We start from the raw sequence: 27,493 nt of genomic DNA, 5'->3' as shown, positions 1-27,493 counted from the left end.
TAACTCTCTGTCAAGTACTGACACTGACTCTCTGTCGAGTACTGACACTAACTCTCTGTCGAGTACTGTCACTAACTCGCTGTCGAGTACTGTCACTAACTCGCTGTCGAGTACTGTCACTAACTCGCTGTCGAGTACTGACACTAACTCGCTGTCGAGTACTGACACTAACTCTCTGTCGAGTACTGTCACTAAGTCGCTGTCGAGTACTGAGACTAACTCGCTGTCGAGTACTGACACTAACTCTCTGTCGAGTACTGTCACTAAGTCGCTGTCGAGTACTGTCACTAACTCGCTGTCGAGTACTGACACTAACTCGCTGTCGAGTACTGTCACTAACTCGCTGTCGAGTACTGACCCTAACTCTCTGTCGAGTACTGTCACTAACTCGCTGTGGTCAGTTTGATTGGTACGAAATACACAAATGTAGCAATTTTTTGAAACTGACTTAAAAATTGTGGCTTCCATTTTTGTAAGATTAATGATGATGTGGCACAAATCATCCAGTAACCTGGGGCTTTGTAAATCATGGGCTATATCTTTCTCAAATTTTCTGCATGCTTTTACATTCATAAGAGCAAACAAAAAAAAAAACTCCATGTCTTTTTCCAGGAATTAGCTTAGATTCCCTATAGTGTGGAAACAGGCCCTTCGGTCCAACAAGTCCACGCCGACCCTGCGAAAGGTAACCCACCCAGACTCATTCCCCTGACTAATGCACCTAACACTATGGGTAATTTAGCGTGGCCAATTCACCTCACCTGCACATCTTTGGAGGAAACCCACACAGACAGGGGGAGAATGTGCAAATTACACACAGACAGTCACCAGAGGTTGGAATCGAACCCAGGTCCCTGGTGCTGTGAGGCAGCAGTGCTAACCACTGAGCCACAGTGCCGCCCTATATTCAAGTCAGAAAGCCTTTGTGTTATAGAACGTAGAACAGTATAGCATAGAAAGAGGACCACAATGTCTCTGCTGACCACGATGCTATTCTAAACTAATCCCATCTTCCTGTACCTGGTCCAAATCTCTCTTTTCTCTACTTGTTCATGTGTCTGTTCTAAATGCCTCTTAAGCTTTGCTATTGAATTTACTTCTACCACCTCTCCTGGCAGCGCATTTCAGACACCTACCACCCTCCGTGTAAACATCTTTGCACATTTCCCTTAAACATTACCCCTCTCACCTTAAACCTACACCCTCTAATTTCTGATATTAGACTCCAACTATCCATTCTCTCCATGCCTCTATTTTATACCCCACTTCCAGGTTACCCTTCAGCTTCTGATGCTCTAGCAAAAATATTCTAATCTTGTGCAACTTCACCTTATAGCTAATCCATTCCAGTCCAGGCAACGTCCTAGTAAAGCTCTTTTGCAACCTGTCCAAAGTCTCCACATCCTTCCTGTCTTGTGGGGATTTGAACTGTGCACAATACTCCAAATGTGGCCTAATCTTATATGGCTTATGTTTTAAACCTAAAAGCCATAACTTTGAAGTGTATTACCTGACATATCTCATTTCCTTCCATCTATCTTGCTGAATTCCTGCATAATGTGTTTGGGCCTTTCCTAAGTGTCAAAATTTACCCATTTCTTTGGGAAGTGGGTGCACAAATTCTAGGCTGATATGTAACACAGCACTGAAGAGAACACTCGATTCATTTTTTTTATCACTCAGGCATTATGAATGTCTTTAGTTCAGCCTGCATATATTTCCCAGCCTTAATTATCCTTGAGAATGTGGTGGTATTGTAAATAGATACCTTCAAAAATTATGCTAAACAATGAGCATGACTGTTAACTGCTTCTTCAATGTCTTCACAAGCCACTCAGTTACATAGCAGTGGTGAGTAAATACTGTCAGCAACAACCGCATCCAATGAACAGATAACAAAATTCAAGGCATTGCCCACCCAGAATGATTTTTTTAAAGTGTTTTTGGTGCATTGAACGATTTTCATTAATTTTGTCAGTAATCTTCACGTGTGTGTGAGCTTGTCATTCTAAAGAAAACGTTGCTCACTCAACCAGGTGTCTTGTGCACATCACGTGGCCTGAGAGGAGAGTGCTGGGTGTTTTACTTCAACCACGTGTTGTTGTTTTGATACAAATGAGCTGCTTATGGGCCACTTCAGTGACCTGTTAGACCAACCAAGTTGGTATAAACATAGGTCTATAGCTCCAAACTGGCAAAGGATGGCAGGTTTCCTTCCCAAAAGAATGTTAGTGAACTGGTTTGGTTTTTATGACAATCTGAAAACTATTTGGCCACTTTTTGGCTCAAGATATTTTCGTGCTGTTGTCAAACTGCCAACTTGGAATTTGAATACATTGTCTGGTTATTAGTTCAAGTCTCTCAATTACTGGTTCAGTGACATATTCTGTAAATTGGCTGCTGCACATGTCTGCAAAAGAAACAGCAGCACCACTTCAAAGTAATTTCATGCCTGGATCATGCTTTGGTATGTTCTGAGGAGCTGTTGCTTCAGTTTAATTTCTTTACCATGCACATTTAGAAAAGAGAACAAGACCATTTGGTTCAGCTACTCTTCCAGTTCTTTGCTGCATGCTATCTCTTGTGTACGATTCGACACCGGTCATAGTTAGTGTTCGTATACTCATGAGTGAAGGAGACTGCACCCACAAACAGAGAAGCTGTGAATTATCTGCTGATGTTTACAAGTATATTTTAACAAAATTGTTTTCCTTTTAAATTGCTTTCATTTCTTTAGCACCATTTATGTATTTCAGAAGCACATCAGACACACACATGACAATAAATAAAGTAACTGATAGCACATTAAATAATTTACAGTTACAGCAACCAAATAATGCATGCAAGATCTTAAGCTTTAAGTATTTTTTAACTCATTCATGGATCTAGGTGTTGCTGGTTAGGCCAATTCTTATTGCCCTTGGAAAGATAGTGACAACGCAGATCATCACAGTTATTCTTCAACCAACTCACTATTCTTGGTTCCCAGTCTTGAGCAAAGGTCATTGCAACAGGCAAGCTACTAGAGGAGGATTATTTCAACTCAAGTCTGTTTTGATTCAATGACCTCTTCAGCCACCAGTCTTACCCCTTCCCTGACTCCACCCAATGTAATTAAAGTCATCATGCTGCATAGTAACAGCTGAGGACCAATGGCAGAAAGATTTACAGTATAAAAAAAACACCTGAATCTACTTTCTCGTGGCCCAGCAGACAGCAATGCCTGATAACATTTGGCTAATGCCGAACGAAGGAGATAGTGAGGACTGCAGATGCTGGAGAAGTCAGAGTAGGTAAAGTGTAGCACTGGAAAAAGCACAGCAGGTCAGGCAGTGTCTGAGGAGCAAGAATGTCAATGTTTTGGACTTAACCCTTCATCACGACTGTGGAGGGTGAAGGAGGCTGGAGGGAATGCTCTAAAAGCTAGTGTTTTTAAATAAACCTATTGGACTATAACCTGGTGTCGTGTGATTTTTGACCTTGTTCAACTCAGTCCAATACCGGCACCTCCACATCATTATTTCAAATGGTTTGATTGATTAGATTACTTACAGTGTGGAAACAGGCCCTTCGGCCCAACAAGTCCACACCGACCCGCCGAAGCGCAACCCACCCATACCCCTACCGTTACCCCTTACCTAACACTACGGGCAATTTAGCATGGCCAATTCACCTGACCCACACATCTTTGTGACTGTGGGAGGAAACCGGAGCACCCGGAGGAAACCCACGCAGACACGGGGAGAACGTGCAAACTCCACACAGTCAGTCACCTGAGTCGGGAATTGAACCCGGGTCTCAGGCGCTGTGAGGCAGCAGTGCTAACCACTGTGCCACCCATAAGTTCATGTTTGAGAGCATGAACTTTGAGAACATTAAAAGAAAGAAGTTGTTTTTATTTAAAACCTCATCATATCATTCAAGATATCCAAAAACTCTTCACACTGTTTTCCCAGTACTTGACTGAGAGTGTAGTGTTCATATCATGAGTAAACACATGTTAACAGATGATGTGCAGGACTTCGCCTGATGAAGGAGCAGTGCTCTGAAAGCTTGTGATTTGAAATAAACCTGTTGGACTATAACCTGGTGTCGTGTGACTTCTGACGTGTTAACTCAGCCTTCAACTGGTAACTAGAGAATTCAGTTTGCTCAGCAACAGCTTTGCCTGTTTGGTTTGGCACTTTATTTGCTGTCAGTGCAGGCCAGCTGTCACCGTCATTGTGGACCAAGAAATAATTATTGTTTAAATCAAAAGTAAAATCTTGACAAGTTCAGTACACAAGGCCATTGCTACTCTTCAAGTATTTTGCATCTGCTCTCACTTTAATACATACTTAACTGGAAATGGCATGTAGCCTCATGCTCTGAGTGAGACCATTGCTATACTTTAGTAGATATTTTTAGGCCCAGAAATTGAGCATTATAAGCTCCCCTGTTCTCTTAGTCCCTTAGTGGGCCACTAGTAATGGCAGCAGTAATGGCCTTTGAATCTCACAGCAATGCTGATCTGTGACCCTTGTGTCTGTGCATTATGTCATTAGTTTCTTGTTTAGCTTGCACTTTGTCACACATTTTCAGTCCTCTCTCATGTATACATGTCTGCTTTCTTTTCATACGTGACATTCAGTCTGTACATGTGTGTTTGTGTGGCATAATTCATTCACCATAACATCTGCACCTGTATTTATCTCTGCCTGCATCATTCAGTGCAAGAGGAGACCCAATAAATTGAAGGAAACTTTTTGTTTCAAAGGCATGTCAGCAAGTGGACAAAGGTTTTGACACATTTAAGAACGTCTATCAGCTTTCTGATCTTCTGCATAGTTTGGTTGTGCTTTGAAATTCTCAGTGCCTCCCTTAATTCATTGTGACCAGCAACATTGCTGAACATGAGGCTGATCTCATTTGGTATTGAGCCCTGAAGTCTGGTCAATCAGCCCTGTGACCAACTGATGATTCCCAGTACACTGGATATTGCCCATGGCCTGATTATATTCGGCACCAAGTTGAGACAGCTAACCCTTGTTCATATGTCTGAGGCTGTGAATCATTTGCAGGAATGTTGCCCTTGGTGGTGAATGCAGCTGATTCTGTGATCCTAGGGCGTGCTACATTGCTTCATCACCGTGCAGTGTACTGTTTAGTCAAAAGTTTTAATTAAATAAACTTTTCACTTATAACACCGAGGTTAAAGTACTGATCCCTATCCAACAGCAGCAGCACAGAAAGTTTGTACGATGTGACTGACTGCTGTGTACTGTAACCTCTTTTGACTCGTATGACTTAATTCCATTCTATTCACAAACAAAAATAGAAGGAAAGATGAACATTCATGCCCTGGCAACGTCTGAGATGATGTTCTTCTCAGCAGCAAGAAAAGTCACAACGTGGCACTGTACATGTCTTTCTACAGAGCAGTAGCAGAAGGACAACAACTCTTGTTGTCTGCAGAGTTGGTCTCACCGACTGGAGTAGGATGTTGAATGTACTACCAGGCTAACCACTTATATAAATGAGAGAACAGCTGTTTAGCCATCACCAATATTCCACCATCACAAGTACATATGTGCCTCTCATTAATGCATTTCCCTCAATGGTTGGTCTTGATGAGGATGTGAGGAAAATGTTCTATGCTGACCTTGTTGAATTCCTCACTGCTATTCCAAAATAAATAAGAGTCATCCTTAGAATTAGGTTTGGGATTGGATTTTATTGTCACTGTACTCAAGTACAGGGATGCAGGAGTACAGTGAAAAGGGGACAAAGTCGCCATTCCATGGTGCCATCTTAAAGTGAAAAATACAAAACTAGAATTTAAAAAACAAGGAGGGGACCCTTTTGTTGTTGCTGCAGCCATCACTGATCAACAGGAGGAGTAGCCTCTGCTGCTGCTGCTGCCGCCTCCAATCAGCAGGTGAAAGATGGGTTGATTCCCATCATGTTTCTGAAGCCTCTAGGCCCAATCTCCAGATCCAGAGGGCCTCATCATCCGGCTGAACTGTTAACAATCCCAGAGCAGAGGGAGACAACGCTCCTCCATCACCATGGCTGACTCTGCGCATGCATCCTCTGGGATACTTTAATGCTAGACTGGCTCTCACTCCGATATCTACAATGGAAATATTGGAAAAAACAGGATTGATAAAGCTAGTGCAAATAACATCTCCAACTGACAAAAAAACAGGAAGTGCTACAGTAACTGTGCAGATCTGGCAGCATCTATGGAGGGAGAAACAGAGGTTAACATTTCAAGTCCAAGTATTCTTCTTTGGAACTCTGCAAACAAGGTGTGAGCTTATTATGACAAATATCTTTTTCTGTCAGAGGGACAAGTACAAAGCCACCAGAAGTGTCCTGGACTTAAACATTGGTATTTTCACTGTTCAAACCGACAATGTCTGAACCACTCAAATTAATTTAGGATATTGAGTCCAGTAGATTGTTGCTATTTTTGATCAGTGATGGACATCCACCTAACAATAGAACATATCAAAGCACAAAAGTCTGCCCATCATCTACAAGATGTTTAGTTTGCTTGGATGGGCGCAGCTCGAACAACACTCAAGAAACTTGACACTATCCAGAACAAAGCAGTCCACTTGATTGGCACCGCATCCACAAACATCCCCTCCCTGCACCCCTGATGCTCAGTCGCAGCAGTGTGTACTATCTACAAGGTGCACTGCAGAAACTCACCAAAGATCCTTAGACAGCATCTTTCACACTAAACAACTATTTCCATCTCAAAGGATAAGGGCAGCAAATACATGAGAACACTACTCCCTACATGTTCCCCTCCAAGCTGTTCACCGTCCTGACTTGGAAGTGCATGGCCGTGTGTTCAGTGTTGCTGGGTCAAAATCTTGGAAATCCCTTCTGAATGACATTGTGGGTGTACCTACAGGACATGGACTGTAGCGGTTCAAGAAGGCAGCTCACCACCATCTTTTCAAGGGGCAGGTAGGGACGGGCAATAAAAGCTGGCCCAGCCAGTGACACCCAAATCCCACGAGTGAGTAAAAATAAAGGAAGAAGAGCTGCAAAGTAGCTTGACCAAACTGAGGAATTCCCAACACAAGTGACCAAGCTGGAAGTGCTTTTTATATCCAACTGAAATCATGTGGAATTGAATAAAATCAGCTGTACAAGACTCCTGTGCCCCGACCATTAGGTTTTCACATCATCATCATCATCAGGACTGGTTCAATGTATGTGGTGGCTACTTGGAGTGAAGTTGACACTTGCTCATAGCAAGATGCTGAGTATTTTAATGTAAGGAGGCTGTTGTGCTACAGCTACAACATTGTTCTCTTTGACCAAAAACCTCTCCTACTCTTATTTCTTGTTATGGGCATATTAGAAGGGTTTACTGATTGATAATCAACCAGTTTGGCTGTGTTAAGATATACCTTTCAGGACCATCCATTCACGAGCTGGGACTTGAGCTCGGAGCTTCAGGCACATAGGTGGGATGCTACCACTGTGCCACAAGATCTCATGTTTTATTGATTCAATGAAATCTATGACCTACTAGAAAATAAATGAGAAGCCTTCATTGTTAGAAGAACTACCCAAGGACATAAGTTGATCAGGTTGCATTCCAATGCTCAAAGCTAACACAAAGACAAATGTGAAAGATAAAGGACATGTGGTTGGAAGAGAGTGCCTGAGACACACGCTGACCATCATGACATGCAAAGCTTTTAAGTCCAAGTCAATTGGATTAAAAAAACACCTTTAATTACAGACTGGCATTTTTCTTAAAAATAACAAGACTATTCATCGATGTTAGAAGCAATGTTTTAGAAAACTCCTTAACTAGGAATCCATGTGGCGCCTGATACTCTCCAGATTTGCCCCCAGTATCCTGTAGTAGAATCCATGAGTGAATCACCATTCATGGGAGGGCTGCAATAAGCAGTCAGACGATTGGGAAGCAAAAATGCAATGAAACTTCCAACATAGTCTTTATTGCCAAACAACTCCAAGAAAAGTTTTGAGAAGAATTGCACAGCCCTCCATTGCATTCGTGAACGTGACCAAAACATTTGACTCAGTAAATCCAAAGACTGTGTGCATTATACTCCAAAGGTTTTGGCTGCCTAAGAAACTTAATCACAATCCAGCATTTGCTTCATGGTGATCTGACTGCAACTGTCTTGAAGGGAAGTTACCTTTCATTCAGATATTTTCAAAATCTGAATTGGGGTCAAGAAATGTGATAGACCTTTAACTGTTTAAGATCTATCTGTTCACCTTATCAAAGATCAATTGTTCTTAGGTATCAGCATTAAATATCATCTGCATGGAAAACACTTTCTCCTGGTGCACATAGCAATTGACGTTCCACTCTCATATGCTGCAGTGAAACCTGGACTCTGTATCAGTGACATGTTAGAGGCACAAAAGATCTTCCATCAGAAATGTCCCTACTACAACTTCCATGAGAGTACAAAGACTAGTGTCTATCTTGAAGACAGTGAGGCCTGCAGATGCTGGAAAGTTAGAGTCTATAAAATGTGGAGCAGGTCAGGCAGCTTTGTAGAGAATCAGCCTGGTGAATTACACAAAGACCTACAACAAAAGCCAATGACTGTGTGTAGATGTCCTCCTTGAACTGAAGGACTACCAACAGTGATGAGTATACTGAACATTTTCATGCCTTTCCAATTTCTCCTTTTTGTTTTATAATGTTCCCCTAAATTTATTACTTTAATTCTATTTTAAAATTTAATTTCTGTGCTCTGAGGTTCAACCCCATTTACGTAGGGAGCAATTTGCTTGTTTCAGTTTTTCTGCATTGCTTTGTCATTAAGGATTTTCACTTTCATGAACTTGTGAAAATTTAAATCTTCATCTAATCTTCTTCTATTGAATGTAATTGATTTCTCGTTCCCAATGGCTCCATAATGGGTGATGTGTTCTGTGCACTCTTGCATTGTGATTTTGAGACTGACAAAATAAGCAAGTTACAAACTGTAATGAGGTAGTGAGTAAACCTGTTTTATGTGCTGTTTGAGGGATAAATATTGTTCTGGACACAGCAGTGTTTATCCTGGCACTTCTTCAAATAGTGCAACTTTACATTCTCCCGAAAGGGACTGACAGGATCTCGGTTTAATGTCTCATTAGAAAGATGCCCTTTACAGAACTGAATGTCAGTCTGGATTGAGTGATAATCCCCTAAAATACAGCAGAATCTTCTGACTGAGAACCAAAGATTGCCCAGTATTTTGAGTTGGGGAGTTATGACTCTCTAACTGTGCATGGGGTTGTGAATGATGCAGTCATTGCTCAGGCGGTGTTCCCTACCCTCTATCCTAAGGGTTGAAAATTAGATTGAGTTGGAATTCTTCACAAGCTATTCAAAGATCAAGAGAGTCCATTGGCATCTTGTTATCTGCTAGCTAGGGAGTGATGAGTGGTTAAGAGAGGATAGAAAATAAAATGACGAGGGATTATTTTAAAAATAGACATTTCCCCTGCAGTTTGTATTAACTCCTGGAATAAAATCCCAGTTTTGTTGCTTTGTGTGTTTGCCCTGTGTTCTGGTTTATCATCCCAGTGGGCAAATGAATAGAGGAGAGATAGCCAAAGTCACTTTTCAGTGAATATTTCAGTGCTAACTTATCAAGAGTTGAGGGAATGGGATTTTTTCCTTGAAAGGAGTGAACAAAATCCTGTTATTGGGGGGGAATGTATAGACTGGTAGAATAAATAGCTGGAGAACTACATGTAAGTCTAGAAAGAAGTATTCTGTGAATAATTTATATTCATATTATAAACAACAGTCAGTCATTTGCATTTTGTTTTTTCTGATTGATGGGTAGAGTTTGGGTTACAGTGTGTAAGCATGTTATATAAATAATTTGGACGTGAACGTAGGAGGTATGGTTAGTCAGTTTGCAGATGACACCAAAATTGGTGGTGTAGTGGATACCGAAGAAGGTTACCTCAGAGTACAATGGGATCTTGATCAGATGGGCCAATGGGTTGAGGAGTGGCAGATGGAGTTTAATTTAGATAAATGCAAGATCCTGCACTTTGGAAAGACAAATCAAAGCAGGACTTATACACTTAATGATAAGGCCCTAGGGAGTGTTGCTGAACAACGTGACCTTGGAGTGCAGGTTAATAGTTCCTTGAAAGGGGAGTCACAGGAAGACAGGATTGTGAAGAAGGTGTTCAATATGCTTTCCTTTATTGGTCGGTGCATTGAGTATAGGAATTGGGAGGTCATATTGCAGCCACACAGGATATTGGTGAGGCCACATTTGGAATACTGAGTGCAATTCAGGCCTCTCTGCTATAGAAATGATATTGTGAAATCTGAAAGGGTTTACAAAAGATTAACAAAGATGTTGCCTGGGTTAGAAGGTTTGAGCTATAGGGATGGGCTGAATAGGCTGGGTCTATTTCCCTGGAAGCTGAGGGGTGACCCGATAGAAGTTTATAAAGTCACAAGAAGCATGGCAAAGGTAAATAGTCAAGGTCTTTTCCCCGGGGTAGGGGAGTCTAAAACTAGAGGTCATAGGTTTAATGCGAGAGGAGAAAGATTTAAAACAGATGTAAGGGGCAACGTTTTCACACAGAGGGTGGTATGTGTATGGATTGAACTGTCAGAGGAAGTGGAGGAGGTTGGTACAATTATAATAATTAAAAGGCATTTGGATGGGTATATGAATAAGAAGGATTTAGAGGGATATAGATCAAATGCTGGCTAATGGAATTAAATTAATTTAAGATATCAGGTCAGCATGGACAAGCTGGAGTGAAGGGTCTCTTTCCACACTGTACATTTCTATGAGTCTATGTTACCTCCTTACACCTGAACTCTAGTATTGAATCTAACTCCGAGGGGCGGGTAGATGGGTTTTGTCTCCTCGATGTAATTCAGGGTTAAAGTTTTTTTTATTAAAATGGCGACTTAAGCTTATAGGATCCATAATTGCCTTTGTGGTGGTACCAGAGGCCGTTTGTGTGACTGAAGCCTGTGTACAATGTGTACCTCAGGGATCAATGCTGTGCCCCTTATTGTTTCCAATATATAAATGATAAAGAAGGAAATATGGACATGGACAGAATGGATAGGAAGGAGCTGTTCCCCGTGATTGAAGGGTCAGTTACAAGGGGGCATTATTTAAGACAAAGGGCAGGATGAATAAAAGGGATTTCAAGCAATCTTACTCCAGAGGGTGGTGAGAATCTGGGATACACTGTTTGTGAAGGCAGTAGAGCTAGGAAACATCACAACCTTTAAAAAAATACATTGGTGAACACTTGAAATGTCATAATATTTCAAGGCTATGGGCCAAATGCTGGAAGGTGAGATTAGTGTTGATAGGATAGCATAGACATGATGGGCCAAAAGGTCTCTTCTGTGTCATCTAACATGTATGACTGGCTGAGTTTCCATCTCACTCCCATTAGGCATTAATCCACCCACTGTATTCAGAGTGACTGGCTACTCTAGTAACTGTAGCCCGTATCCAAGCTATGTGGTGCTCTCTTCCAAAAAAAGACCGTCCCAGTGCTGCAAGCAATAGTAAGCATTTGTTAACTGGAATATGTAGTGCCTAAATATTGCGCTTATCCCTAAAGGTTGAGGTAAGCTTTGCTGTAGTCCCATGGGGACACATCTCTCTAAATCATTTTGTATGTGTTTTACAAAGTCTGGAATCTTGGTTAGTAATAAACAGAATGGAAGAGGTATAATTATAGGATTGTACTCCTGTTCAATGTTCAGAGTTGTCACCTTCAAGTGTTTCCATATATCTATATAATATCTCACTAACACCTAGTTTCTCCTGTCTTCTACTTCTGTTCAAGATGGCGGTGGAGTTGGATGCTTCACCTGAAGTACCTCTACTCCTTCTGTTTCTTTCTCTTTTGTCCCCCTTTAGTCTCTCAGTGATTCCCAGGCCTGGTCTCTTGGCAGTGGGGCCTCTCTCAGCCCAGTCACCCAACAGCTTGTGGTGGGTCCTGGGCCTGCTCTCTCAGCAACTCGTGGCGGGTCCTAAGCCTGGTATCTTTCCGGCTCTCAGGCTGGTTTCTCAGCGGTGTGTCGGTCAGCCTCTCCGCAGTTCATGGCCGTGTCTCGGCTCGGCATGCGAGTAGATCCTGTCTGGGGAAAATAGAGAGGTGGCAGTTACAGCAGCAATGCCAGTATCTGTGTTCGCAACTTCAAGAACAGACAACTGAAGTCTCCTGGAGAGCGAGATAAGTGGAATAAGGGGTAAGGGAGTCCAAAACTAGATATTGGCAGCTGAACTTTTAGCTTATTCTTTTATTTTTCTAGTTTAAACTATGTGAGAGTTCAATGTAAACTACAACCTATTTCTTTATTTTTCAATTATTTTATGAAATAATGCTTAGCATTTTTACCTCTCGTTTCTCTTACTGCTTTGTACTTCAGCTTTTTTATGTATCTAGGTCATTTGGTACCTAAGGTGGTGCCATGTGTGGCCACATTATCTACTTTTTACTGTACTCTTGTCTGCCTGCACTTGAGTACGTGTCAATAAAATCTAAATCTAAATCTGTACCAATTAATTTCTTTAATATATGTAGCACCTTCAACATAGTTGAGTTTGAATGATTCAACATAGTCCCAAAGCTATAGAAATGGAAGTAGATTTCCTTGGAGCAATGAAGGTTAAGAGGAAATTTGAGAGAGGTGTGAAAAACATGGTATTTTTGTAAAGGTAAATACCGATATGGAGTAATTTTTTCCAATGTCTGAATACCAATGGACATAGCTTTAAAATATTTAGAAAAAGGTACAGTGAATGTGAATACCTTTATTGACAATCAATTGTTGGGATGTGGAATTCATTGCCTCATAAGGTCGTTAATGTAGCAGATTCAATCACAACTTTCAAAAGGGAATTTGATAAATATTTGAAGGAGAGAAAGTCGCAGGAATATGGGGGCTAACTGTATTACTCTGACAGAGCAGTGCAAACCTGATGGACTGAATATCCCACTGTGCTGTGTAATGGGATAAACCACTCACTGAGGAAGAATGTCCAGGCAAGGGCCAACACCTTCAGAAGTGAATAATGTTGCTGTAAAGGGAAGGAAAAGGCATTCAGTTTTGGATAACAATATTTGAACCTCTTGTCGCCCTCCCCACAGTGCAAAACATTTTATAAAAATTCAAATCATAATTTTGTTTCACTCAAACGTGGAATTCTATTTTGCTTTGCCAATGCTCATCTATTAGCTATCCCACTCCCATTTGCATCTACGATGCTTTACTGATTGTGGTCTCTCTTCACCAGCAGAAAAATGACGGTACTGAAGATGCCTGGAATCTAAGTGCAAACATCTACACATCTTAGATGTGTGCACTTATATTTACTGTTGCCTTGCAGCCTTTGCAATTACAACATAGCTGAAATGTCTTTTACGCTGTTTGGCCTGACTACAAATAGGGATCAATCGAATTTTAAATGACTGCTCACAGGCTCGCCACTGCTCCTTGACCTTTGTAAATGAAGAAAGCCTCAGTCACCATTGATACCTGCATCTTAAAGGGCATGGGAGAAGGCCGGTTCTAAACACCACCATTTCAAGCTGTTCTTAAAAGAAAGAGAGTGAAGTGGACTGGGAGTTAATTCCCTGACCTGTTTGTATTTGTTATCAACAGTTAAATTTGAAATATTTTATTTTTATTGAGTTTACATATCGGCTCTAACTATCTTTTCTCCCATTTCTTCATATGCTATTCCATAAACCAGATCTTGTTCCTTCTCAGTCCCATTCTCAAACAAACACCATACTGTAAAGCATGATGGAATATATTTTGAATTTCATTGATTAATGTTCTGTCAGTAGAATATCCTGATGAAGATCTTATGCTCAAAACGTCGATTCCCCTGCTCCTCGGATGCTGCCTGATTGGCTATGCTTTTCTAGCACTGCACTTTTTGACTCTGATCTCCAGCATTGGCAGTCCTCACTTGCTCCTATTCTATCAGTAGAAGTCAATCAGCCCATCATGACTCTGCTACCTCTGTTTACAATTAGTCCAGCTTTCCCCTTGCTCCTTCACAGCCTTAAATTGCTTTCCTCTCCAAGCATTTACCTAATTGCCTTTTGAAAGTTGGCATTAAGCCGATGTCCATCTCCCTTTGAGATAGCACATTCTATATCACTGTAATTTGGTGCATAAATGATGGAGTTTGGAAACTGCCTCTTTGCATGATCTCTCAAAACAGATACTAAGGGTAACTGGGATTTTCTTCTTTGATTTCCATTTAGAAACACACTTAGCTCTGAGTTAAAAGCTGGAAGATTACATAATCCAGGCTAACTCCAGTTACTGAAGGAGTGCTGAGTTGTCAGAGGTGGTATGCTGTTTCTCAGGTGATACTGAGGCCCTGTTCCCATGTGCAGGTGGAGGTTGAAGGTACAGTGATATGATTATGAAGAAGAGCTCAAAACTACCTGAGTGTTCTGGTAATGTCCATCCTGCATCCAGCACCCTGCAATGCAGGATAATTGCCGATTATTCAGTGTTGTCTGTTGATGACTACTGTGGATTTGTGCAACATCAGCAGCACCCAGCAGAAACCACCACAGACTATGGGAGAACATGCAAACTCCAAACAGTCACCTCGGGCTGAATTGAACCTGGCTCGCTGACACTCTGGGGCGGCTGTACTAACCACTGAGCTACTATGCCTGATGAGTTGTGAATGGTCCTGAATAGGGTCCTGTCTTTCCCCACAGGGGAATTGCCAAGTGGGTGAATTATTGTTTTCCTTGAAGCAATGGAGTAAACCTTGATGGTGGCTTAATCCAGGAGTAGTACTGGTAGAGAATGAGGTACAGATTGGCTGCTTACCTATACAAAGGAAGACTAAAATAAGAAGGGAGGCATTAAATTATTGGATGGAGAACATTTTAATAGGTCAGCAGGAAGAGCAAGACACATTTTCTTGAGATGCTAGTTGACCTTCTGTAAATGCTGTTCTTGTGTGAAGCAGGGCTCACACACAGGTGTGACAGTGCTGCCATTTTAAAAGGTTATTTGTCCTTGGTTTTTTTGAAGACAGGTCCTATAGGCAGAGGTGCTGAAGAGTCAAGTTTAAAAATGGAAGGGGAGTGGCCAGTTGTCCCAGTTCAGTTGTTTCTAGTTTGTTTTGGCTGTAACAGTCACAAGATGCTGATGTTCAGGGGAGTTGCAAACTTTGGTAAAGGATTCCTCTGACATTCTCTGAAATCTCTCTCTGGAAGTTGTTCCCTCCTGCCTGTGGAATCTATGTTTGAATTTACCTTTTTGCCCAGGGTAAATGGGATATTACCATATTGGAACAGTTAATTAGCTAAGTTACTGTAATGGGTCTGTGAAATTTTCCAGGAGTTGAGATATTCTAAATTCCACTTTCTTTTGTTTGTGTCTCAACTGTAGTGTTTAAATAAATTCTGTTTTACTGAAAGCCAAGTGGGTTGACCAGCTGCATCACACCTGGAATATCCACTACACGTCGTCTTTAAAATAAGAAAAGTTAGGGTCTAGGCAATCTTCTTAAAATGTTTTTGGGGCGGGGGGGGGGTCTGTCCTGATTCATAAGGGCTATGGGGAGAATGCGGGCAAGTGGAGTTGAAATGCCCATCAGCCATGATTGAATGGCGGAGTGGACTCGATGGGCCGAATGGCCTTACTTCCACTCCTATGTCTTATGGCCTTATAACAAAGTGCATGCTTTAATCTAGATATTCCAATGTGTTTATGTCCAAATATAAAACCATATGTTCTTTCTTTGCTTTTACTGACCAGTAACACTGAAAATACTGTAGTAGTGGCTATTAGTGTAAATGGGGTCAAAAGACATATGTGATTCTGAAAAGAGGGTCATAATGGAAGAATATGAAGAGAGGAAAATGTATGACATTGATCTCTGAAACTTGGACAGAATTTTTGAGATTTTTTTCCAGCTTGGTAAGGAGTGATGTGATTAATTAAATGATTAATGCAATTCCCAGTTCTCAGAGTAGAACAGTACAGAACCAAAGCTGGGTCATTCACTCAACCAGGTTCATGCACTGTGACTGTACCAGGCCTTCAGAATCTGGTCAGGATTTGCAGAAAGCAAATCACCAAGTATGAACATGATTTTTATGTAATAGTTTTAGCTGTTAATTAGTATACTTTATGACCTGGCAGTATTATCTGTGTTATTGTGAGTGAAGGTAATAACAGGACACTGATCCATTGCCATTTGAGTTTGCAGTGAAGGACTGTGAAGAAACACGCTGCAGTCATGATTGATTTGGTTCTTTTCAAAGATTCCAATATAGGCAAGTGACATTTACAAAGCAAGCAGCTGGATGTAAATATCTAAGTGGGCCATAGCTCTGACTGACACTCTGACTCAGTTAGTCTGGCGGATAAGAGAAGATGCACTGCATGATGTCTGCACAGCAGTTCTGAATGTGATCCTTTCATACACCACTGTGTCTGGTCCCATTAGCAAATGCTGGGAGTGCAAGAAAGCAGGAAGTGGAAATCTCCTAATCCACATGTTGTACTGTTAGTGATATTGTTATGAGTGGTATTGTTTGGTATTGTTGCCAGGGTGGGAACATGGTGAAACTATTTCCCAGGGCAGAAATGGCTAACACGAGGGGTCATAGTTTTAAGCTGGTTGGAGGAAAGTATGGAGGGGATGTCAGAGGCGGGTTCTTTACAAAGAGAGTGTGAGAGCATGGAATGTGTTGCCAGCAGCAGTTGTGGAGGCGAGGTCATTGGGGACATTTAAGAGACTGCTGGACATGCATATGGTCACAGACATTTGAGGGTGCATACATGAGGATCAATGGTCGGCACAACATCGTGGGCTGAAGGGCCTGTTCTGTGCTGTACTGTTCTATGTTCTATGTTCTAGAATCATCATTTTGTTTTAGTTATTCCCTCCCTGTCCAAATTGTTGCTGGCAGGCAGTTCATAGCCAAGTCTGCAATCTCACTGTGTGGTCTGAGGCAGTGAGTTAGTGCATAAGAACTAAGCAACATACTGAGCAGCATACACACTATGTAGTCTAATCTCCTTTCCCAAGCCTTGAAAAATGAGGCTAATTATAGACTATCTCTATACTCCCTCCTTTGTCCCTCCTGTCCTGCTCCACCCCATCAAGCTAGCTCACCCTCCTGCTCTCCTTAGCCTGCCTTTCTGCTCTCTCCACACTATTTGGAAGTTGTGGAATGTGAAGAATCAAATCTCTAATCTCTGATCTTAGCAAGTTGCACTTTATCATATTTTTCCAAATGGTCACTGAGGGCAGTATGTAATGGAATGTCTCACATACTGACCAGTAAGAGTTACTCGTTGCCTGTTTTTAAGAAGGTCCACCATATTATGTTCCCCTGTCCAGCCGACAACCAAACCCTCTGTGGGACATTGTACTAAATTACCCTTTTGGTTTCCGGAAATGATGCCTTGTGATAGCTCATTTTAATGTGTGTTCATCATTTGGAACAAGTGGTGAGCCGCTTGCTATTCCAAACCAATCTAGCTTGCAGGGCAATAAGAAAGTTATTTACACTCGTAATCTAAATCTCAACAAAAAAAGTTCTTCATTTGCATTTGGAGCAGCCAGAAGCCAATAGGCCTAAACTTGTAAAAACTGAGATTCCAGTAAATGTGAAAGCATAGCCCCATTCAACAATGTAACTGACCTCTACCCCGCTGAAGTCAGACGCCAACTCGTACACACCTCCTCCTACCGCCCCTCCCCTGACCATGACCCCACCCCCCCATCACCAAACCATCATCTCCCAGACCATACAGAACCTCATCACCTCAGGAGATCTCCCACCCACAGCTTCCAACTTTGTAGTTCGGGAACCCGCACCACCCGATTCTACCTCCTTCCCAAGATCCACAAGCCTGACCACCCTGATCAACCCATTGTCTCAGCCTGCTCCTGCCCCACTAAACTCATCTCCACCTACCTCAATACTGTCCTATCCCCCCTCGTCCAGGAAGACCATTCCCTCCGTGACTACCTGGTCAGGTCCACACTCCCCAACAACCCACTCTCCAATCCTGGCACCCTCCCCTGCCACCACAGGAATTGCAAAGCCTGCACTCACACCTCTCCCCTCACCTCCACCCAAGGCCCCAAAGGAGCCTTTTACATCCATCAGAGTTTCACCTGCACATCAACCAAAATCATTTATTGTATCCATTGTTCCCGATGCAGCCTCCTCTACATTGGGGAGACTGAACGCCTTCTCACAGAGAGCTTTAGAGAACATCGCCGGGACACCCGCACCAATCAACCACACCGCCCCGTGGCCCAACATTTCACCTCCCCCTCCCACTCAGCCGAGGACATGCAGGCCCTGGGCCTGCTCCACCGCTGCTCCCTCACCACCCGATGCCTGGAAGAAGAACGCTTCATCTTCCGCCTCAGAACACTTCAACCCCAGGGCATCAATGTGGACTTCACCAGTTTCCTCATTTCCCCTCCCCCCACCTCACCCCAATTCCAACCTTCAAGCTCAGCACTGTCCCCATGACCTGTCCTACCTTCCAAACTCCTTTCCCACCTATCTGCTCCACCCTCTCTTCTGACCTATCACCTCCATCCCCACCCCCATTCACCTATTGTACTCTTTGCTACCTTGTCCCCAGCCACACCATCCCCCTCCCCTCCCCCAAACTTATCTCTCCACCATGGAGGCTCCCTGCCTCCATTCCTGATGAAAGGCTTTTGCCCGAAACATCGATTTTCCTGCTCCTTGGATGCTGCCTGACCTGCTGTGCTTTTCCAGCATCACTCTAATCTAAACTCCGGTTGCCAGCATCTGCAGTCCTCACTTTTGCCTAATGTAATTGCAAGACCTAGCTAAGAAGATGATTGTGATTTTAGAGATAATGGCTGAAGGGCTTTTTCTGATATTATGGAAGCATTTGTGCTAGTATTGGAGTGTTTGTTTGAACAGAAAATGTGATAAATGCCTTTGCTGACCCAGGCTTTCAGACAGGTGGCAGGGTAGAACAGTATGTAGGGAGGCAGCTCCAGAGTACATAATAACTGTACCCTGAATAAATGTTGACCAGAATCTTGCATTCTTTAGTTTTCTTTTTTCTGAATTCTTAAGTTGTCCATATTCCCTACCCTAGTAAGTTGTTTGCGCCGAAGGCAATTCAGCCCATCACATAGAGTTATCCAGTTTGTCTACTCCCCTTGTTATTTTCTCATTGTTGTCAAAATTTCTCCTTTTCAAGTAGTTATTCACTTTATTTTTGGAAGTGCCTATTAAGTTTGCTTCCATCACCCTTTCAGGCAGGAGGCTGGAAGAACACAGCAAGCCAGGCAGCAACAGGAGGGGGAAAAGTCAACGTTTTGGGTGTAACCCTTCTTCAGGACTGGGGGTGGGTCTAAGAGGACATGCAGATAGAGGTGAAGTGAGGATAGGTGAAATGGGAGGAATTAATCCGGTTGGTGGCTGGGAGGAGTGGAAGGGAGGGGGAGGGGCGGTTTGGTTTGGTGTGGCAATGGAGGAGGCCAAGGATGGGCATGTTGGAAAGAGAGTGGGAAGAGAAATTTAAATGGGCAGTAACTGGGAGGACCGGTCAGCCACTGCACTCCTGGTTGCGATGCTCAGTGGAAATTGGAGGAACAACACCTCATCCGACTGGGCAGCCTACAGCCTGGATGACTCAACATTGAATTCTCCAATTTCAAATAGCTTCCTTTCCCATCCCCCGGCTCCCTTCCCAGCCCCTCCCTGCCACCAACAGGATTCATTCCCCCCACTGACCAACCAAGTTGTACTCTCTACCTGCCTTCACCTATCCCCACTTCACCACCCTGTCCCCACCACCCCCTTTATCTGCAGCTCCTCCTAAACCCACCCCCAGTCGTGAAGAAGGGTTACAGCCGAAACGTTGACTTTTCCCCCTCCTGATGCTACCTGGTTTGCTGTGTTCTTCCAAACTCCAGCCTGTCTACTTTGGATTCCAGCATCTGCAGGGTTTTTTTTGTCTCCATCACCCTGTCAGGCATTAGTTTCCAGATCATTGTAACTTACTCTATTTAAAAGTAAATCTCCCCCTGGATTTTTGGCAATTACTTTCAGACTGTCTCTTCCTGCTAGTGAGAGTGAGTTCATTTTATTTTCTCTGTTATAACACCTCTTGACTTTGGATGTTATTCATGACCACTTCCATCGTGGTCTTTATTTCACCCTACTGCTATTAAAACACTTACCATGCTGCTCACCCTCCAAGATATAATCCTCTCATTAATTTCCTGGTTGGCTTCACCGGATCCATAAATCCTACACCCAAGCTTGTGTCCTAGCCATTTCGTTTTGTGCTTTTTTTTCCCTGACTTCCTTCTGACAGTTGCATAGAGCTCAGAGTACTTGTTTACAAGTCTCCCCACAGCCTCCCGTCCATACTACATACCCAATTATATTTTCTTCTTTTCCTTTTCTTGTGGTTTCTACGCATCTGTTTGGTCTGTTCCAACTTTTTGGTGGCAGAACCCACAATTCAAAGATGTGCAGAACCTAATCTAAAAAAAGAACAGTGAGCTGCCTTGGATGTACGCTCTCAAACAGTCCACCTAAATTCCTCCTGCCTGCTACATATCCAACCATCTACGGACACTTATTCTCAAGTAACTATTTCTCTTCAGATACTGGTTAACCCTTCTGTGTACTTCATTTTCATTTCTGCAAAATTGCCTGTCACATTCACAACAAATAATTGCATTTATATCGAAAGCAAAATACTATGAATTCAGAGGTCTGAATTAACAAACAGATAGTGCTGGAGAAACTCAGCAAGTCTGCCAGCATGTGTGGAGAGACAAACCGAGTTAATGTTTTGAGTTTGATGTGACTCTTCTTCAGAACTCTGGAGTTGTGACGTACTGTTAATGGAATACTTAAGATTGAGAGTTTTCAAGACAGGAATTGGAATTGGTAGAGATGTAAGAAGATTGTGGGAATATCGGAAGTTACAGAGATTGGGAAGGGTGAGACAATTGTGGAATTTGGAAATCATAAGAACAGCTCTAAAATCAACGTGTTGCTTAACTGGGAGCTAATATAGGTCAATAAACACAGGGTTAGAACTGAATGGCCCTTGGTGTAAATTAAAATGCAGGCTGTGTGTCAAAAGACACGAGGTAAATGTAAGCTGGTATGTAAGATTGATTTTTGTTCGCTGAATGCTTTATCTGCTTGCCAACCAGAATAACCCATTGGCTTTCTAGAAAAATAATTCTTTGATCAGTCACTGCAGGGAAATCTGTCCTTTTTTTCTCTTTTTCTGGAGAGTATGTGTGTCTCTGTATGAGTGTGTTTTGGGGGTAGAAAGAGGGATAACTGTAGAACATAGAACATAGAAAAATACAGCGCAGTACAGGCCCTTCGGCCCTCGATGTTGCGCCGATCCAAGCCCTCCTAACCTACACTAGCCCACTATCCTCCATATGCTTATCCAATGCCCGTTTAAATGCCCATAAAGAGGGAGAGTCCACCACTGTTACTGGCAGGGCATTCCATGAACTCACGACTCGCTGAGTAAAGAATCTGTATTACTGACAGAGCATGTTAATTATTGCATCTTCATTGAATGGATTTTGTTTTGTTTACAAACCAATAATTGTGTTTATTTAAAAAAAAGACTTTTGTTTGATTATTTTGTTCAAACAGAAAAGGTTTTTAATTGGAATATTGGAATCTGGGCCAAGTGTTTATATTTTTTGTTGTGACCCATGGCGTAATGGCACTAGTGCACCCATCCAGCCTTGGTTGCAACAGATGAAATCTTTCCTCAACTCAGTCCAAAATAATTGTCCCCTTTACCTGAAAACGTGCCTCCTTATTATATTTTCCCCTTGTTGCCCAGCCAGGAGAGACAACATCTTAGCATATGTCCTGAAAAGTCCTTCATAACCTTCAATGTTCCAATGAGATTAACTCTTCTCCTTTGAAACTGCAGAAAATACAGACCCAGTTTACTCACCCCTTCATCACAATGCAACTGTCTCATTCATTCCATGCTAATGTTTAGTGTTTCTTGAACAAGTACACCCAATTCTCTTTGAACAGTAACCTTGACAAATTTTACGTTTTTAAAAATAATCCTCCTTCAGCGTTTATTTTTTGTTGATCAGCCTTCAATGCGTTTAGTCTATAATAATGTGAGAAAACAGAGCGTCTTCTAACCTGAAGTGTTTTACTCCGATAGATGCAGCAGCAGGAGCTGGCACAGATGAGACAACGAGATGCAAACTTGACAGCACTTGCTGCCATCGGCCCACGTAAGAAACGCAAACGGGATTCCCCAGGACTGCAAGCGACTGAGGTGGGAATGGCAGCTGGCGAGGTAACCAGACAGGTAGCTCACATTAAAAAACACCGCACCCCATTTACAGATAGGCAACAGCTTTATAGAACATAGAACAATAAAGCGCAGAACAGGCCATTCGGCCTTCAATGTTGCGCCGACCTGTGAACTATTCTCAGCTTGAACCCCTACATTATCCCAAAATCATCCACATACTTATCTAAGGATTGTTTAAATCTCCCTAATGTGGCTGAGTTAACTACATTAGCAGGCAGGGCATTCCACGCCCTTACCACTCTCTGAGTAAAGAACCTGCCTCTGATGTCTGTCTTAAATCTATTACCCCTCAATTTGTAGTTATGCCCCCTCATACAAGCTGACGTCAGCATCCTAGGAAAAAGACTTTCACTGTTTACCCTATCTAATCCTCTGATCATCTTGTATGTCTCTATCAAATCCCCTCTTAGCTGCCTTCTTTCCAATGAGAACAGACCCAAGTCTCTCAGCCTTTCCTCATAAGACCTTCCCCCCAGACCAGGCAACCTCCTGGTAAATCTCCACTGCACCTTTCCCAATGTTTCCACATCCTTCCCAAAATATGGTGACCAGAACTGTACACAATATTCCAAGTGTGGCCGCTCTAGCATTTTGTATAGCTGCAGCATGATATTGCGGCTTCGGAACTCAATCTCTCTACAACTGAAACCTAACACACTGTGTGCCTTCTTAACAGCACTATCAACCTGGGTGGCAACTTTCAGAGATCTATGTACATGGACACCAAGACCCCTCTGCACATCCACACTACCAAGAATCTTTCCATTGACCCAGTACTCTGCCTTCCTGTTATTCTTCCCAAAGTGCATCACCTCACATTTAGCTGCATTGAACTCTATAGCTCCATCTATTGGTAGTTTTTTTGCAAACTTTCATAGATTTGACATTCTTTGCAATTAGCATCATAAATTATTGCAACCATTCTGAATCTTGACACGTTCTTAAGAAGATGATTGTGGTTTGTTATTAATATCAATGTCAATATTGATGCCCTCCCCCCCAAGGGTCGTGCTGCCATGATATCTGTGTTTTTTTCTCTGATGTTGCTGAAGAGTTGACTATTGTTTTGGTATCACATTTAAATTTGACGTAACTTTTATAATTTTCTGAAACCTTCAAGTTGCCAATGGGATTGGAAATCTCTATGTTTCCATTTCTGTGGTTGAATGAAGTACGGTATGAGTGGAATCAATGTTTGTTATTAGGTCAGCCCCTACACAGAGTCCTGCAGTATCTATGTAAACACCTAAATGGGTGCAGCACTTCAGGCAGATGTAAAGGTTCCACAACCCTTTCATCAACATGTTCCAGAAACCTCAATCTTCAAACTTGACTTCTCTCTTTCTGTCTTCTCACCTAATGGCTTGAAGGTCATGCTGTTTGCTTCCCTACAAAATTCATAAGATTCTGGATTGATCCCAACCATTTGGAATTTGGCACACTATTTCTTACAGTCTTATGATCTGTTAGGACGGAGCTAGGCGTATAGATATACATCCCAACAGATCTTACATGCAACATTACTATTTAAGAAAGAAGGAAGAGAGAAATGAGGGGGCTACAGATCAGTTAATGTGACATTGGTCTTTGTGGGGGGAAATAAAACCCAAAAGAACTGCAGATGCTGGAAATCAGAAACAAGTTGTGAAAAAGGGTCGATGGACCTGAAAGGTTAACTCTGATTTCTCTGTACGATGCTGGCAGACCTGCTGGGTTTTTCTAGCAATTTCTGTTTTTGTTATTGGTCTTTGTAGAGTCTATTATTAAAACTTCCTAGGGAATGCACCAATGGAATCCAGCATATAATTAAACCACATTGACGTTTTTACAAAAGGAAAATTATGTTTGAAAAACATGTTTAAGTATTTTCAGGATGTAACTAGAAGGGTAGATAGAGCAGAAATAGTGTACTACACTGGGATTTTCAAAAAGCATGTGATAAGGTTTCACACAAAAGGTTAATGTGCAAGTTAAGGACATATGGATTTATCTACCTGGGGAAAACCAACAGATATGAGGACCAGAAAAGAGAAGGTTTTTCTTTCATTCACAGGATGTGGCCTCCTCATCTGGCCAGCCTTATTGTCCAGATCTAATTGCTTTTGAAAAAGTGGTAGTGAACCTCCTTCTTGAACAGCTGCAGTCCATTTGGTGTTAGTACACCCATGGTCCTGTTAGGAAAAGTGTTCCTGGCTGACTAGTTTAATCAATTACTGACTTCGTTTAGCAGTTTGATACAGTTGAATAGTTTGCTCTGCCATACAGATGGCAGTTAAGATCAGTAACATTTCTTTGGGTATGGAGTCACATGTAGACCAGACCAAATGGATGACAGAATTACTTCACAAAATAAATTAGTGAACTCAATGGGTTACATACAAGAGCCAGCAATGATTCCATGGTCACCAACACTGAGACCAGTTTTAAATCCAGGTTCCTATTAATTGAATTCATATTTTACCAGCAACCAAGTCAGAAACCATGATTATATTGAATGGTGAAGCAGGTTTGAGGGGTTGTATGGTTCATTCTGTTCCTATTTCTTATGTACTGATATAAAAGAAGTTGCCAATCTTGCCAACCCATAAGCCACTTCAGAATCTTCACATTGCCATTTGGGGACTGTCTGGCCCAATTAGTGAGAAGTTCAAACCATAAGGAATTTGGTGCTCAAGAATGCCCTCATAAGAACAGGGTACGATGCTCAACTCATCGATCACCAGTTCCATCGTGCCACAGCGAGAAACCGTAATGACCTCCTCAAGAGACAGACACGAGGGCAACCAATAGGGTACCCTTCATTGTCCAGTACTTCCCGGGAGCCTAAAAACTGCGCCATGTTTTTCACAGTCTGCAACACCTTATCGATGAGGATAAGCACCTCGCCAAGACTTTCCCTACACCTCCACTTCTCGCCTTTGAACAGCCGCCAAACCTCAAGCAGAGTATTGCTTGCAGTGAACTGCCTGGCTTTCAAGACAACACCATACAACCCTGTCATGTCAACCCTGCAAGACGTGTCAGAATGTCGACACGGAATACCACCATTACATGTGGGGACACCCCCCACCGAGTACACGGGGGCTGGTACTTGGTCAACATTGTCTCATACGCTACAGGCAAGGATGCCCTGAGACATGGTGCAACAATGAATGAATGGACTGTACACAATAATCAACAGATGGGAGTGTTCCTGCCCAGTCAGGGAGCACTTCACCATCAGGACCTCAGACCTTCAGGTGACCATCCTCCAAGGCGGACTTCAGGATAGGCAACAACGCAAAGTGGTTGAGCGGAGGTTGAAAGCAAAGTTCAGTACCAATAAGGATGGCCTCAACCAGGACCTTGGGTTCATGTCATTCTAAAGGTGACCGCACCACACTACCTACACACACACACACACACACACACACACACACACACACACACGACATGCTCTCTGTCATAAACACACACTTACACCTCCCACACACCCTCTCACAGGCTTATACTCCATCACACACACTTTACTAAGCTTTCACACACTCTCACATGCACTCATACTCACACGCACATACTCACTCTCTCCCATGCACACACACATATAAGTCGATGGGTTGAATTTGTATTTGCAGAATTATATTTGCCGATACATTCTATTTTGCTCAAAAAATGCACAATCTGCAGGCAGTCAATCCATGTAATATTTTGTAAATTCCCACTTGGAGATAGAACCAGTCTGACTAAAGATTGGGTTACAGCCAGGCTCTAAGTTCACCTTTAATGCACTTTTTTTTAGATTCAATTCCCTACAGTAAGGAAACAGACGACTTGGCCCAACAAGTCCACACCAACCCTCCAAAGAGTGACCCACCCAGACTCATGACCAATTCACCTAACCTACACATCTTTGGATTGTGGGAGGAAACCTACACAGATACAGGGAGAATGTGCAAACTCCACATAGACAATCACCCAAGGCAGGAATTGAACCCAGGTCCCTGGTGCTGTGAGGTAGCAGTGCTAACCACTGAGCCACAATGCTGCCCTTGAGCTGAGATGTCACCTTTTGCTATGAAACCTTAAGTTAACTCAAGAAGTAGACTTAAAAGAAGTTCTGGGATTTACATATTAATGAACAGAAACCTGCAACCCCCATTCTAAAAGATGAAAGACTTAACAACAATCCAGGTTTGTTCAATATATCATTTCAGTTGTATGACACTGTAATCCTTTGTTATAAAACCTGTGTCTTGTGGTCTTATTCGCCACAACCACCTGGTGAAGGAGCAGCGCTCTGAAAGCTAGTGCTTCCAAATGAACTTGTTGGATGATAACCTGATGTTGTGCAATTTTTAATTTTTGAGAGTGTGGGGCTGGAAAAGCACAGCCAGTCAGGCAGCGTCTGAGGAGCAGGAGACTTGATATTTTGGACATAAGCCCTTCATCACGATTTTTAACTTTATCATGTATAAAAGCTGTTTTACATCTCTCGTGCTGAGCACAAGCTGGATTATGAGAGATTTTGGTATTTTTTGCCCTGTATTCTATGCCAGATGGAAAACCCTTACTTGTAGGAGGCTGGGAAAAAAAGGAATGTAATTTCAACCTTTTTCATTACATTTTCACCCTATGTTTCATCATTTCACATCTTGCCTGTGCCTCTGGCTGTCAGCTTTGTTTCTCAAGAGCAAACTGAATGTGACTTCTTTTACATAGAGGAGTCACAGAATACCTCGGAGGCCTGTGGCTGTTACTGGACTCCACTCTCTCGCCTGCTTTCAGCCAAACTGAAGGGCTTGTCACAGTTTTCATCTCCTCAGAAATGAGCCCCAGGCACCAGCCAGGAGGAGAAGATGATGGCAGCTTGATTAGCTCCCACAGCTGATTCATTCCCACTGACAGCAAATCTCTAGCTTTCCAAATTATTCTGAAACAAAGACAGTTCTCAGATCTGTGCCAAGCTTAATTTAAAAGGATAATGACCTTTTTTGTGGCATCGGCCTGCTGGAGTGACCTCAGCTGAAATTTAAAGTCATTGATTGCTACCTTTTGATGATAAGATATATCCTTCATTTGGGGGCTGAACTACAAAGGTGATTGAATGCTGCAGCTAGTCCTGTGACCCATACT

General features: G+C 42.4%; 1 protein-coding gene across 3 annotated transcripts in view; it reads left to right on the top strand.

The window, feature by feature from the left end:
• Window positions 1–27,493, top strand: part of LOC132823623 (transcription initiation factor TFIID subunit 4-like) — a 339,253-nt gene that overhangs the window by 215,797 nt on the left and 95,963 nt on the right. Inside the window, exon 15 of one of the 3 annotated variants that reach the window (XM_060837554.1) lies at window positions 22,226–22,342. In XM_060837554.1, the coding sequence (XP_060693537.1) occupies window positions 22,226–22,342 (117 nt within the window). Of the gene's footprint in view, window positions 1–22,225; window positions 22,376–27,493 lie in introns of all 3 variants that reach the window. The other 2 variants (XM_060837553.1, XM_060837552.1) reach the window with 2 other exon arrangements.

Source organism: Hemiscyllium ocellatum, chromosome 17, assembly GCF_020745735.1.
Source record: "Hemiscyllium ocellatum isolate sHemOce1 chromosome 17, sHemOce1.pat.X.cur, whole genome shotgun sequence".
In the NCBI taxonomy this organism is placed as follows: domain Eukaryota; kingdom Metazoa; phylum Chordata; class Chondrichthyes; order Orectolobiformes; family Hemiscylliidae; genus Hemiscyllium; species Hemiscyllium ocellatum.
Note: the sequence above shows the minus strand (reverse complement) of the source record. Positions and strands in the feature narration are given on the sequence as shown.